This window comes from Coturnix japonica, chromosome 1 (genome assembly GCF_054131305.1).
Source record: "Coturnix japonica strain WE chromosome 1, WE-NBRP24, whole genome shotgun sequence".
NCBI lineage: Eukaryota > Metazoa > Chordata > Aves > Galliformes > Phasianidae > Coturnix > Coturnix japonica.
This window is the reverse complement of record NC_140663.1, coordinates 120,306,406-120,321,997: the sequence shown is the minus strand read 5'-3', so window position 1 is coordinate 120,321,997 and position 15,592 is coordinate 120,306,406. Positions and strand designations below refer to the sequence as shown.

The following is a 15,592-nucleotide window of genomic DNA, read 5'->3' as shown; positions in this document are numbered from 1 at the left end:
TATGCTGCACACTGTTTGTAATAACCTTGTACCAGGAAACAAACAACAATACATAACAATGGCTGTGAAATCTTCATCACGAAAGTACAGACCTGAGGCCATAAAGCACCGTTCCATCTGGATGAAGGCGAATCATTCGGTTCTTCACAGTAACGCCATGCACAAATGATTTCTTGTCATTTAAGAAGTAGGTGTCAGGCACCCAGAGTTGATCTGCCACTCGATTATCAAGCGTCAGGTTGAGAGGTATGCCAGCATATGCCAGTCTCTTATCTCTCCAGTACTGTTGAAAATACATAGTCAAAGTGTAATCCTGGTAAGAAGAAACAGAAGTACAATAAATAGTCAATCATTCACGGCATAACCAGAAGAAAAAATATTTTTCTGCCTTTACTTTGCTGCTGCTTAATTAAAAGTTTATTTAAAATATTAAATATTCCTATCAGCTATTAAATGATTATAATAATTCAAAAATCATTCTGATCTAAGAAAGATTTCCAAAACTTTAAGAACTGCAGCTCTTACTGTTATCTTTTGTCTTTTTCCTCCTTTTCTTTCATGTAGTCCCAAAAATTGCCTAAAATGATGATGCCTGTGAAATGATAAACAATGTAACAGAAAAATACTGTAATTTTCCTCATTTTCAAAACTGATAGACGAACTGAAGAACATTATAAGTATTTGAAAACAATATTCAAAATCATATTCTAAAAACTAGTTGCCAAGGTTTTGCTTATATGTGTGCCTTTGTGAGAGACTGCATCTGGCAGGGACATGGAAGGTTTTCTCATCAACAGACGACACCTAATACACAACAATGTCAGTGTTTGGTTTTCATAATTTTGCCAGTAGAGGTCTATGGGGTCAGCTGTAAGCTGTAATTGCTAAGCTAACTTAACATCCCAAACATGGATATAGAAACCTAAAAGATTCAGCTGAAAATATGTCAGGTTGTTGTTTTTTGGTTTTTTTTTTGTTTGTTTGTTTGGTTTTTTTTGGTTTGGTTTGGTTTTTTTTTGAGAATATGCTAACTTGCTTAGGTCATGTTATGATAATGCTCTAGAAGTCTTAGACAATATGCCTCATTTATGCTACTATCAAAACATATAAAGATGCATGGGAACACTTCCAAGTTCAGTGTCAGCAAAGATGAAAATCATATGAAACAACAAGATTTCCTGTTTGAAAAGAAAAATCTTTGGTTTTTTTCCCATGTAGTTTACAATGTGTGGAAGAACATTTTCATTTTTACAAAGCCTTGTTTAAGCAAGAACTAAAATAAATGCACAACTAAATATAAAACATTATGTATGGAAATGAATGTTTAAAAATCAAAGAAAACATTGCTCTTAAGTCTAATAAGATTGCTGTATTTAACAACAATAGAGATGGGACAATAAGTACAGGTCATTAAAACTCCAATTTTCAAATTAGAGAAGTGCTTTAAATGATAGAACTCTTCCCAAAACACTGAGAAATTTATGCCATCTCCAAACACATTTAAATATTTAGCAGCAGGTGTGCAAACCACAGGATACCTGCATTTGCATCTGGTTCTACAAGCTGGTGATACAAAAGCCCTCAGGCTTGTTGCCTGTTTGGGAAAAGGCTGCTTGGGGTTTTTAAGTACAACTGTTGGGAACAGTCCATTCCTGTAATGGGTCTCATGTGGAGAAAACCCAACTTCAGGCAGTGATCCGACTCTGCTTCCCTCAGCCCCTAAAGCCTCTTCTTCAAAGCAAATGAAACTCTAGCACACCTTTCGTTCTCACAGGCTCTGCATTGTTTATTCAGGGATTCATTCTTCTAATGAGGTAGCTGCTATAACTTTAAGAAATCAATTTTAATTGCTTCGCAAATAAATCATTATAGTTATCAAGGGCAAGCTGTTCCTATTTTAACAAACCTCTGAAAAGGATGGACCAGGGATGGGAGAAAGCAGCCTGCATGGAACTGCGTGAATGGGAACTCATCCTTTAAAACCCAGACCTGAGATGATTGCCCAGGAATACATGTGGCAGTGCTTGTTGGAGGCTCTCTGCAGTGGGACTTACTGTCAGTGCCCATCAACAAAGCAACACTCATTGTGCCTGCCCTGCTCCATTAGGAGGAGCGTAGCCCTTCTCAGTTCCATGCAACCAGCTCATTGACGCTAATGTACTGGAATGAGCATCCTCCATCAGTTTCATTTAGGCTTAATTAAAGCTTGTTTCTATTAACATTTTGAATTTGCTGTGTGTTTGAGTTTGATAACATTTGCAGACCGATATCAAGGAAGCTGTAGGCTTAGAGCTCACTATGTATATACATACAAAATTCAAGACAGAAATAAAGAAATAAGGAGTCCTCGTATGTTATTGAAAGGAGTGAACCTAGATGGCAATAAAATGTAACAGAAGCAGCACGTTTGTACTCAGAAAAGTTTTAGGCTGAGCTCCTTTTTTCCTTTGGAAAAAAAAACAAACAACAATACATGCTAACAGCTAATGAATGGATCAATTAACTAAGTAAAATATGTGCAACAATATAAGCGATGATATTCCCTCATTTTATTTATTTAACCAAAGTTTACTGTGGAAGGAAACAACAGAGAAAGGAGTTTACAAATTGAATAAGAGCCATGCTTGTTCACCATCACTCTTGTTCTGATAGCTTATAGCTACAAAAGCAGCAGCAGCAAAATAGTTTCAGCACTGTTCTAATATCTGGTTGTGCAAACAAATATAAAGTGAACAGGCCAGCCCAGTTCTTTAGGGCAGCTCTACCAAAGCCAGTACTGGAATCTAAGCATATTAAAATCTTCAAGGATGTCATCCTTAGGCCAATTTGCAAGGTTCTGTAACAAGATGAAAATGATGAAATGGTTTGAACATGGAATGGAAAAAAAATGCAGGTAACATTTTCCAGGTAAATTGAAAAAAATTGATTTTTACTCCTAAGTAAGTAGCTGAAAAAGTTTATTTAGGAACAAATTCCTTCAAGGATGCCTTTGATGACTGGCCCTGATATAGTGGTCAAGAAGGTAGATGTCTAAAGCCAGGAGAGATTAATCCCACCATAGCTTCTGTCAAAGATGATACAGACCTCCCAGCCTTAGGAAATTCTGACTACTGCTCAGAGCAGCAGTCAATTTCCTCAACTGCAAAGACCTCCATAAATAATATTTTTTTCTCTACAGTACCGTAACACGTTCAAGGTCCCCCTTTCCAGCTCTTCTTACTAATAGATAAGTCAGGTCAAGAATGATAAAAAGAAGCAACAACAACAAAAACAACAGTCAAACTCCTGACAGAAGAATGAACACAATGTTTCTGAAGTACATGAAAAAATTTAGGTTAGATATTAGGAAGAAATTTTTCACTCAGAGGGTGGTGAGGCGCTGGCACAGCTTCCCAGAGAAGCTGTGGTGCCCCATTCCTTGAGGCGCTCAAGGCCAGGTTGGATGGGGCCCTGGACAGCTGAGCTGGTGGGGGGCAGCCCTGCCCATGACAGGGGTTGGGGCTGAGTGGGCTTTAAATTTTCTTCAAACCCAAACCATTCTATGGTTCTATGAAATGTCTTCAAAATAGATAAAGCTTGACTGCACCGGCAACAAGTGATTTATATTACGTATTCAAAGACCACGGACCATCCTACTGCAGTAATGTAACAAAAGACACAAACACAGATACACTATTGTTTTTTCAACACAGGTTCCCTTGGGAAAAGCAAAAGAAAAATTCAAATAGCAGATAATACTTGGAAAATAACCTAGATACAATGGAGAGGAGGCATCCAGTGTAATTAAAATATTTCATAATATAGCTATTTTTCATGAGCATTACTTATGATTTCCAAATATTTTAAGCTAGAATTATATACTCACACATGTTATAAAAGCTAACTATGATCAAATAAATGTTTAAGTCTTTCCTACACAGTGTTTGTCAGATTGAACATATCTTGTATGAAGTACAATTATGACTTAACTCACTTCAGACAAGCAGAAACATTGTACTATATTCCAGAACAGCACCTTACTGCATTAACCACTAATTAACTGTCAATACTAATACAATGCAATATTAAAAACAGACCTGTTTGTGTACAATTACAGTGTTGCCTACCTTTAACTTCTCTGTCATCCACTCAATAAGAAGGAAAGAAAACATCTCAATGCAGTTTTTCCATCAAGATAAAATTAAAAGCATTTTAACAGAAATTGGGATCTAAAATTGATTATCACTGTTTACAGTTTGCTATGTATTGAGAATGTTAGAGTTATCCATTAGCTGTTAAAAGGTTTCTTCAAAATGACTGCTCAATAGAACACTATAATTAATAATTATGATGGAACACAATAAATTTGCCAGTTAATCAAAGTAAATTATTCATTCAAAATAAATGTATTGAAAATTGCTAGAAACATAAGAAAGAGTTATTCAGTTTCTTGGGAGTACAGTCTTACATACACTTGATAATGCTGATTCCTGTCTTAGATTTGCATTTGGATGTAAATTCACATCATTGTTTTCTTCACCAACAGACACTGTATTTATTAACAACAGCTAATAGATTTTTTTTCCTGACCTAAATAAATACTCATTCAATGGATAAAAAGATGAAAGAAAATCCACGTCTTAGTTTCCATGTAAGAAAAAGGTACCTTCCTGTACGTTCCATATAATGCTAAAAATTAGATATGGCCACTGCAGCATAAGGAGCTATTTTAGAAACACTGATGATTGAGTTACTTTCTTTCTAATAAGTCTGATGTGAATTGCATAGCCAAACTCATGAATCCTTCACTTGACAACACAGCTGTAAATACACACAGCTGTAAAACACAGCCCCAATACACACAGAAGAGACCTGAGAAACAGTTCATTCACACATTAATTCAGTTACAATTAAACATGAATAATAAAGACACTGAGAATGGCTAGCCTTCAGAAGTCAGAACTTACCAGCAATGCTGTTCAAGTGTCTGAGCTCATCACTAAAGCATTTTTTCTGAGAGTTTAAAACATTCTAAAAGGTTCAGAAATACTCATGCTATAAAAAAATATTATCCATTATATTTTACCTGTTGACAATTTGATTTTCCCAATATAAACCATATATTACTTTGTCAGTTGTCAGTGAATGCCTATTGCTCTGTAAAGCCTTTATAAAAAAACTTTCTGGTTAGAACCTTGCGTGAGACTGGTGTTAGTAGTTCACAAGCAGCCCAAGTGAAGGAGATGGACACATGCACAGACACACACACACATACCCCCTGCTGTCAAAACATCTTCTTCTAACATTCCGTGGTCTCCTTGTTGTTATATTAAAGATTCATCCCACCTATGAGATCCCAATTCAGATTTCTGTTCAACACTACTTGAAAACTCTACAGTAATGACAGGCTGAAAACATAGCATGTTTTCTCTACCATGTGCATACAATATTCTTCTATTAGGAAAGTACAGTGTTAAGGTATCTCAGTTACACTAATTTTCCTTTGATCATCTGTATATCCATGCCATCTTCATATCCTTTATGACAAATTACCATCATTTTTTCCCACTTCTACTGAAGCACAGGGAATTATAGATAGGTATAGGAAATATTTAGCCTCAAAAAGCCCATTTGATGCTTCAAAATGTAGTTTTCCAAATAAATAAATGATAGCCTGCATCACTCTTGTCCTCTCCCAGCCTTTGGCACAAGAGTTCCCATCTCCAAAGAGCCAGTTCCCCCACCGAGCATCTCTTGGTGCTCTGAGGAGGTTGCCATACCAACCAGCACTGGGCTTTCTGCACACATTGTTGACATAGCAACCAGCCCCAGCAGCATTCTCCCCAGCTTTCTTGGGAGAAGTGGTGGTCACTATTAGAGAGGAAAAGCTTATGGACAGGAAGAAAGGGAATAATCAGGCAGCATATCATGCCATATCATAGGTGATATGTCTGCCCCACAGCATGTTCCTGCTAAAGCCATGGGAGCTTACCCTTCAAAAGCTGGACACTGGCTTCTCCCCTTACGCACGCCTCTGCACGCAATAAGTGTATGGGGATGCCATCCTAGTCTTGGGATGCTCTTTTTATCCAGACATCAGAGCACACTAGTTGCCATGAGAGCAAGCAGTTGGCTAGAACTTTGGCATGCAAACATGGAGACAGAAATAAGGTTCCTGCAAACATTTCAGTTCAAGGACAAAAGCCAGGACAAAAAGACAGTCTATGTTATCTAATTCCTTACAGGTATTAGGAAGAGTACTTTGAATATTCTTTTTCTGATTCAGAGTATCATAGGTCTTGATGCCAGAGACTTTTAAGTAACCAGGAGTTTCTATTCCCAAAGGGCTGATCAATGGGAAGCTAACATACACAAAAAATTTACACATCAGTGATATAACACATTCCAATATGCTGGCAGAAAGCCAGCTAGAATAAGCATACTACACCCCTCCAGAGCTGCCCAAGATTGCGTGGTAAACTGCAATCAAAACCCACTTGATCATGGACAGATGAAACATAAAAATCACCATCTGATGGAGTCCTCCAAAAAAATAAAAACAAAGGAAAAGAATAAGAAATTTCAAGTGTTTATATTATACACTCGAAAACAAAGATATGAGATTAATTAATAATATACATAGTCTAAAAACAAAAAAAACAACCCACTTATCAGATTGCAAAAAAAATAAAGCTAAGCTTAGTGAAACACTGAACCTGTTTCATGCAGAGCCAATTTATTTATTTTAGAGCTGACAGAACCTCAAGCAAACAGGTACATTTAATTGCACTAATTGAAATCCTGCTAACAACCTACAGGGAGGAAAAAAAAATCAGCCTCTATCAGCTGTCAGCTGGTTCCCACGATTGAAGCATCTGACCTTACAAAGATGGGAACTGACAGGTAATGGAGTGTTCCTCCTACACAGTCACAGGATGTGCCACCACTGAGTTATAGAACTGAGCTAGTGCCCTAAAATCTTAAAGCTATGGGATTTCTTGCTAGCTGTGAGATAGGAACGAAGATTAAAAATTCGGGATCTATTTGGTATTCATTTTAGAGAATGTCATGCTTCTATGTTATTCTTTCCAGAAATACGTCGTATTATAGCTCTCTTTGACATTACCTGAAATATCAGTAAAAATCTGGAGGAAAAGTGAAATAAAGAAAGCTCTTACACATTGACGCTATTTGTCATATTTCTTCCCTACTTTCAGTTGTATATCAAATCCCTTTAGTATCTCTAAGGTGTCCCAGGACAGCAGTGATGGAATTACTAACTACCTCCATAGCTGTATGTACACAATTGCATTTATGGCAGCAGCATTCAAAACACATAACTCCATGTCATTCTTATTTGCTATCGTTGAACATGAAAGCCATCTAAAACCATCTTCAGTGAATGCCGTATTTCAGACTGAAAATTCTGCAGTCTTTTTTCCACTATGGAATTGTCAAAAGACCTTTTTAAAGAAACTTCAGAACTTGTGTGATATTTTTTTAATCACCCCAGAGTTAAGAAATAAAACAACACTATATTTAGGAACCGAGGGCTAAAGAAAACATGCACTTGAATGAAAACTGAAATACATGTCTGTTCGCATCCACACTTTTTGTTTTAAAAAAGGAATATTTACTCTCAAACATCTTAAATTTTCTCACCTCCAAATCTATTTGTTTTTCTGACTTGGGAACCAGCCAGTCTCACTGGTGCTAAAGCATAAAAGCCGATGCCCAAATTTATACTTGCTGTCTGTGATTATCTGAGCCACCAAATATTCTTATAGGAAATCCTGCTCAAGAAAGGTAGTATGAACAAAATGCCATTTGAGAAAGTGAGTGAGAATCTCCTGGCCATCAAATGATTTTACAATGCATAACTTGAAGCATTCTCCATGTACATATCAATACTGCAGCACATGCTGTGTGGCTGTGATGGGCTCAGAGGGTACCCACAGACCTCACTGTTCCCAGCCTGCCCCAGGAATGGCATGTTACCCCAGGGCTGCCAGCCTCTGCCCCAGGAAGGCCGCAACAGGGCCAGGCTGCAACTCCTGAAGGTCTGTCCTGCCTGGCCACAGCCTCCATCACAGACCAGCCATGGGCTCATGTTCCATCCTGACCTTGACCTGACTGTCTCTGGGGGCTGTTCAGTGCTGAAGCTGCCCTTGTGCCTTCAACTACCTGCTCCTGCTCATGGGGTCTGTGGGACAGGACTTGGCTGCCAGGGCAGACAAGGGGTGCTCAGTCTATGTCCATTCTGCCAGACCAGTTACTTACATTCCAGCTTCCCTGACTTCATGATTTCACCCTACCAGTAATGTTAAGTCCAATTTGACATTTTGCAGTGACAAAATTAGGATGCATGGGAAGCCAAAAGGAAAACAATGCTTTTTCTAAAAACTCATTACTGCAGGCAGGATAAACAGATCATGTGACAACTGTACTCTTTAAATCTGCTAAACAATGCAAAATAAATTAGTTAAAAAAAGACAAATGCTGCATCCAAAAGGAAATACTGAAAGTATATTCAACCCACATACAAACTTCTCACTGTACAGATGCTTGTGAAATAAGTGGAAAAGAAAGTGTACCCTGCCAGTGCCCTTTAAAAAATTAGGCTCAGAGATTTTAAAGGAAAACGGCTTGCTAAGGGGATGTTTCCCCTCCTGCAAGTGATCCGAACACTCTGCAAAGAACTGCTAATAGCTTTTGCAATTAGGGAAGCAAGATGTATCATTGCAGAAGTAAGGAGGGTTTCAAGCTACACTGTTGCCCAACTTCTGAAGCCACAAACAGAAAAGTCTAAGCGATCAGCATGAAATGCATATTTAACGACTGATCTTCCTAACTTCCATTTTTAATACCAGGGCTTTTTTAAAGCAGAATTCTCTGATGACAGCTGACATTCCCAGGGGTTTGTATCTACTTTGAACACTTAGAGCAAAACTGATCCTGCTGTGGATTATACGTTGGTTATTTCCTCCTTCATCTGTCTATAGTAAACATACTTTCCACAAGGCTATTTTCTGACACCGGCACATATGTGCAATACAGGATCCCTGCACAAGAGGAACATTTGTTAATACATTCTGCAGTGTTTACTTCAAGTGGTCAAATGCGGAAAGCACTAAATGTGTACTGCGACTTTCCTCTTAACATAGTACCAACTGGAAAGGCAAAAGGTGAATTTTTATATTTTTCAATATTTCCCTGGAATCTTTCTGAAATTATTGAGAGCTTTGTACTTGGTCTATATATTTCCTATACACAAACAGTTTTTCCCTCATTAGACAGTTTATCTGCTGCGAGTTAACACTTTTCCTACAGAAAAATTACTTGCATACACCTGAGGTAAGTGGATGTGTTGATTTCAGTGACACTCCTAAAATGCAAAGTAAGTCCAGTTATCGTACAGCTGGATTCTTCCTACCACAGGTACAGCCTATAAACACTGGTTACCTACATAATTTATACGCCATTGTCAGATAGCTCAGACACAGCAAAGAGCATTTAGGAGGCAAGAAATCATTTTTCCCACTGGGCCTTTGGGTGACTAAAAGGAGCACTAGTAGGGTACATTATACGATGTTGCTTTCAGCCTGAGATTAGTATTCTGCAGAGCACATCCATTACAATAATCAGATGGCCTCCTCAAATACGACAATTATATTCTTGATCATCTACCTCTGCTCTTGTTTCAGCAGTGCTTTTTCATACTGGCAGTAGAATCAGTCTCTCAGACATCAGTGTGAGGATGAAAGGTTTAGATACAACATTTGGAACAGACTAAGTCTGTATAGCTAAACAAAGTTCAAATAAATCTGCTGGGACTATAAAATTGGAAGTCAAGAGAAGGGGGCTGAATTAAAATCCTAAAAAAAAAAATTCTGGCTTTGAGTGATGAATCAGAAAGGGCTGAAATGATAAAATATTTATGTCCTTGAAATAGGGAGGAGATGGTAAAACTCACTTAGGACAAAAGTTGAGCTCATCTTAAACTCAAAAATACTATTTAAATAAAGCATAGAAAAATAAGCAACCAGCAGCTAATGAAATGCTACGATAAAATGAAGGAACTAGGATAACTGGTTGGAAGTGAGAATATTGATGTAATATGGACATCAGAGATTTAGTAGAATTCTGCAAGCAATTAGTGTGAATGCACAACATGAACTATAAGGCAAGAAAGATATACTGATAAAGAAAAATTTGCATATATGATTTGAATGGATTAAAACTCCAGGCCTACAAAAGTAATAGAAATAAATTGCCACTGCCTAATCAAGATGACAGTGGTGTCAGTGAGGTGCCAAGAGAGATCTAAGAGGCAGTGAAAAAACACATTAGTAATTAAAAACTTCAGTCACCCTCACATAGACTGGATAAATGTCAGGTTGAAGTGTGATACAAGCCTAAAAGATACCACTGATGACTGACTCACTGAAGAGTTTTTGGTGAAACTTGGTGAAACAAAACAAGACTTGGTTGTGAGCAGTGCATAAATCATGGATCAAAAAGCTGCTTATAACGTAATCCTGATGGCATTAGGAAATAATCTTTTAAAACCAAGTCTAAAGTTTCATGAAAATAATATTTAATTTAAAACAGTAAATCACATAAAAATTAAGAAACTTGTTTCCAAATTGAAGAAAAGATTGTTTACAGTTATCATAACATGGGCCTCAGTATATTAAAAATGACTTTTGTGTAAAAAACGAAGAATGACTGAAATTTCACAGTGTAGTTGAGACCTCTGGAGATCATCTAGTCCAGCTTCCGCCCTCTAGGAGGGTCTTCTAGGTCATAATGAACATATTGCTAAGTACAAGTAGACAACATCTACTGCTCTCTTCTCATCTGTGCAGCCAGTTGTTCTTGTTTTTCACATGCTTAGAGATTTCCTCCAGGACTAGTTGTTCCATCACCTTTCCAAGACTGAGGTGAAGCTGACTGAGCCCTCCTTCTTGCCCTTTTTGAAGACTGGGCTGACATTTGCTTTATTCCAGTCCTTAGGCACTTATCCTGATTGCCATGACCTTTCAAAGATGAGAGTGGCCTAGCAATGATGTCCAACAGCTCTCTTAACACTCATGGATACATCCCATTAGAGTCATGGACTTGTGGATGTCAAGTTTGCCTAAACGATCACTAATGCAATCCTCTTCAAGCAGGGAGAGTCTTTGTCCTTCCAGACTTTCTCCCTGGTTTCTGGGGACAGGTTTTTCTACGGTCTGGTCTTGGTAGGTAAAGACTGAAGCAAATAAAGCATTTGATATCTTTACTTTCTGTGCATCTGCTGCCACCAGAGTCCCTTCTCCATTCAGTAGTGAGCCTCCATTTTCCCCTAGTTTTCCTCTTTATATTGATGTATTTGAAGAAGCTCTTCTTGTTGTCCTTGACATCCCCGGCTAGATTTAATTCCAAATAGGTCTTGGCCTTCCTCATCACTTTGCATGATCTAACAGTGTACTTACATTCACCCAAGCAGCCTATCCTTGATTCTACCTTCAGTATTTCTGTTAAATAATTTTATTAGAAGGGAGAAGACACATTTAAAAATATGAAGTCATCTAAATAAGAAGAAACAAATAAGAAGATACACAAAAACAACCAAACAAAACCCAAAAAACAAGCCAAAACTACATAAGTAATGATCTGCTAAAGGCTTATGTAAAATCATTAAATGGTCCTAAAGAAGCCTTATAGAACAACAAAGCCGTGGATTAATGACCAGATAAAATACAAGAAACAAACATCAGAACCCAATGGTCAGTTTTCACAACAGCAGAGGTCACAAGCAGACCTGAACGGGATTCTGATAAGGGCTCCATTCCAGTCATTATCCTCATAAACAGCACAGACAGGGGATGCACATTAAACTATTTATATTTGCTATAGTATTTCTCAGAACAGTCAAAATGAAAGATGCAGAAGGATAGCAGCATTCTGAATGCTTGGTAATTATAAAGATAAAATTCAATACTGTTGGAAAGTGAATCAAATAGTGAAAAAAAAGTAATCCTAATTACAAAAAAAGCTGTAGCTTCTGAGCTAACTAAGACCACTCCAGAAAAAAAACATGTTGTGTTATCAATCAGAAGTTTTATGAAGATATCGGTTCTATATTCTGTGAATTCAGAATAAACAAACAAGATATAAAGGCTGTTTGGAAAGGAAATTAAAAAAATATATATCACTGTACTACAACTTTTTTGTGAATTTACATATTAAATACTGAGTGCAGTTATGGTTCTCATCCCCAGCAGGGCAGAGCATAACAGTGTCTCAGGAACTGCCAGAAAGGATAATGAAAGGTTCAGAACATGTCCCACATAAAGACAGAACAAAACACGAAGGACTTTGCATGGAAATGAAGTAGCTAAGACATATATTGTAGATATCTGTACAAAGATCAGTGTTGTGGAAGAGAACTGCAGAACCACAGAATCACAGAATTCCAGGGGTTGGAAAGGACCTCAAGAGATCTTTGAGTCCAACTCCCCCAAAACTTCCACATTTTAAAATACAAAGAGCAGCAGAAGTGATTACCAAATGTCGAGTTCAAAACACGTGAAAGAATACTCATTATTTCATACATATGCATACGGTTGCACGTGTTTAAACTGGGCAACTCTTACCCACTACTTAAAATCAGAAATACACAGAGGTCTCAGAAACCCTTGAGCTGTTGCATATTTTGATGCCAAGCGAATATCAAAGACACACCATGATTTAGCCTAGTCCTATTCTTCTACTCTTCTTAAACCTTCACGGTAGGCAAGAGTTGGAAATAACATACTAACATAAACTTTTGGTCCAAATCAACAACATGGCGCCTATGTCCTTATCTTCCTGAAGTACTCTATTGAGTCAGTTGGCATTCTGCTGCGTTGTTTGTGAGTTGGTGTGATTGTCGCATGGTGTTAATAAGCACTGCTGTCAGGACTGACAACTCGCTGTTCCAGGGTGAATAGAAGTAGAAACTGTGACCTGGAACACTTACACAATTCATTTTTCATTCAGCTGCATATGAAGATACTTTTGTACATGAGATTTTTGCAAATAGCATAAATATGCCAATGTAGAATATTTAACTGCCTGTCAAAATTCAGAAATTATTATAGAGTTGCTTCTTTAATGATGTTGAGTGATAGTTATGTTCATTTTAATTTGTCTAACATCTGCTTCTGGCAAATGTAAGCAGATGCGTCTAATTATTACCTTTCGATACTCATATATGCATAGCATAAATACGGTGGTGAAAAAATTGAATTTTGTGAAGTAGAGGTAAAATGCCTTTGAAGCAAATGACACGGTAATGAATCAGATAGCTAAAATATCTATTTTATAGTTGGGAAGTTAGCAAATAAACACAAGAGATACATTATTCAAAGTGAAAATACTGTTTGAAGATGTAGATATATTTAGTCTATGTGAAATTTAAATTAGTTGGGAGTTTGAAGCCAGAACTGTGTTCTTTCCAATTTATGTTGATTGATAAGGTTAATATTCTTGAACTTATTTTCCTACTGCAACACCATCCACATTTTATTTGAGTAATTTTTTTTTTAATTGGCTAAAACCCTAACTAAACTGCATTTTCCCTTTTCAACACTACACAACATATACAGACAGATTTCTGGTCTCCTTCAGGAGATGGCAGTTTAGCTACGAATCCCCCGTGGCTCTCTTCACATCTGTCTCCTCAAACTTCTCCAACCTTACAGCCCCTCATACAGCTCCTCTGCCACCCTCACCCACATGTGCAGCCCCTGATTTAGCTCTTGGACTTGGCTGCCTTGCCCCAGGACAATACAGCACCCAGCTGGCTGCTGCTACCATGCAACTACCCTGGAAGCCTCTGGGCAGGCCACACTGCTTGCATGACATGCAGGGTCTTGTTTCTGTTCAAGGGAGTAGCTTCTGGCTGCATGTCCCTATTTCTAACAGATCCCTGCTTGCTCTGATTCTGGTGACACTGCTAGGTTCTCTGGGGTTATAAAATCTACTGCAGAAAGAGGGTGTAATGGGTTTCTTGGGAGATGTGATCTGGACAAAATGAATGCCAACAACTGTTGCAAGAGCAACATCATCTGCAGCAGGTGAGGAGGTTTCGTCATTCACACCAAGTGTAATGTTGGTTAGGCTCTGAGCTAGTTTTATATAATCATTTTTATAAAACAACACACCAGATTATGTCCAGTTTCATCTCACACTTAGTTTCTTCATATCTGGTCAGTTTTTATATATTATCCCCAGCCAGGCAGCTCACCTTCAGCGTAGGAGTTGAGTACATTAAAGCATCTGATGCTACAATGGGAAATACATTTTTTACTCTGACCTTACAGAAGAAAAAAATAGATCCATTTGAAAAATATGGCTGATTGGTTGTCTTTTATAACTAGCTATAACAAACGCATTTGCACTAATAAAAGAATTGACTTTCTTTGAATTCAGACCCTGTTCTCCAGTACAGTGATTTATTTTATGCTTAGAAAAGGCCTTTAGTAGGAAATATCAATGTATGTGTTGTGATTAGAATAACATGGCTTGGCAGAAATATTACAAGTGGATACATAAAGGGGATACCTGATAACATAAGTACACACGCATAGATATAAATGATTCATTTTTCTTACCAGATACATCGATGGTACCTGCATTTGTATGTGCAAGCGTGCAGGTATTAAATCCTGGCTGTGTGCTAATGCACATGAGATAAACATTCAGTACCTTCCTGTCACACTAACTCATATTTCTAGTAACCCCACCTAAGCATTAGAAAATCACTGTTTTTCAGTTAACGTTACCATTTCAGAAATGTAATTTGTTGCTCACTAATAAGCTACCTGAAATACATGAAGACCCAGTAGCTGGAGTAGCTATTTCAAGATCTTTACCCGAAGCCATGAATTCTAGAAAACTTACTGAAAATATCGGTAGGTAATATTGATGTTTTGGAATACAAGAATTTATTTTAGATATTTCATATTATCAGGATTGGCTGACCGTCCTTTGACTACAAAAAAATGACTATGAAATGTGAGGTCATGCAGTGTTGCTCGTAATGACAGATACAAATTATACTGAGAACTGTAAAAAATTAACCGCTGCATTTTGTAAGGTTTGAATTGCATCAACTGTCATACATTCAAGACATATTCCAGTTACTTGAAATATCCTTTAGGCAGATGTGAACTTCCTGAAGAGGATGAAGTAGTTTGGAAAAGAGGAGCACATTAGAGGGAAACCATGTGCCTCGGGACAAGGAATGGAAATATGAGTTGACAGCAACTGTGGAAGATGAAGCTGGGATTTTGGTTGCTTGCAAAAGTGCTACCAGTTATCAGTTAAATTCATATGTGAGAGATGATGTTCTAGCATGCACCAGGTGATCGAAATAGCAGTGCCACGGCATAAGATATTAGTTAAAATCTCACCTAAAATAAGCTATGGATACCTGTGCTCAAATTCTTCAATCGGGAAAGATACAGAGAAGGGACAGTGAAAGTCCAGGGGAAGAGAGCCTGATGGATGGATATAACACTGGCCTGTTAAGCTCGGTGAAATGAAAAATGCAGTTTACCATGACTTTCTTCCTGCACATTCA

General features: G+C 37.7%; 1 protein-coding gene across 2 annotated transcripts in view; it reads right to left on the bottom strand.

The window, feature by feature from the left end:
• GABRB3 (gamma-aminobutyric acid type A receptor subunit beta3) overlaps positions 1–15,592 on the bottom strand; it is a 183,260-nt gene that overhangs the window by 28,562 nt on the left and 139,106 nt on the right. For both annotated transcript variants that reach the window (XM_085532678.1, XM_085532684.1), the window contains one exon: positions 93–313. In XM_085532678.1, coding sequence (XP_085388804.1) covers positions 93–313 — 221 coding nt within the window. The remainder of the gene's footprint in view (positions 1–92; positions 314–15,592) is intronic.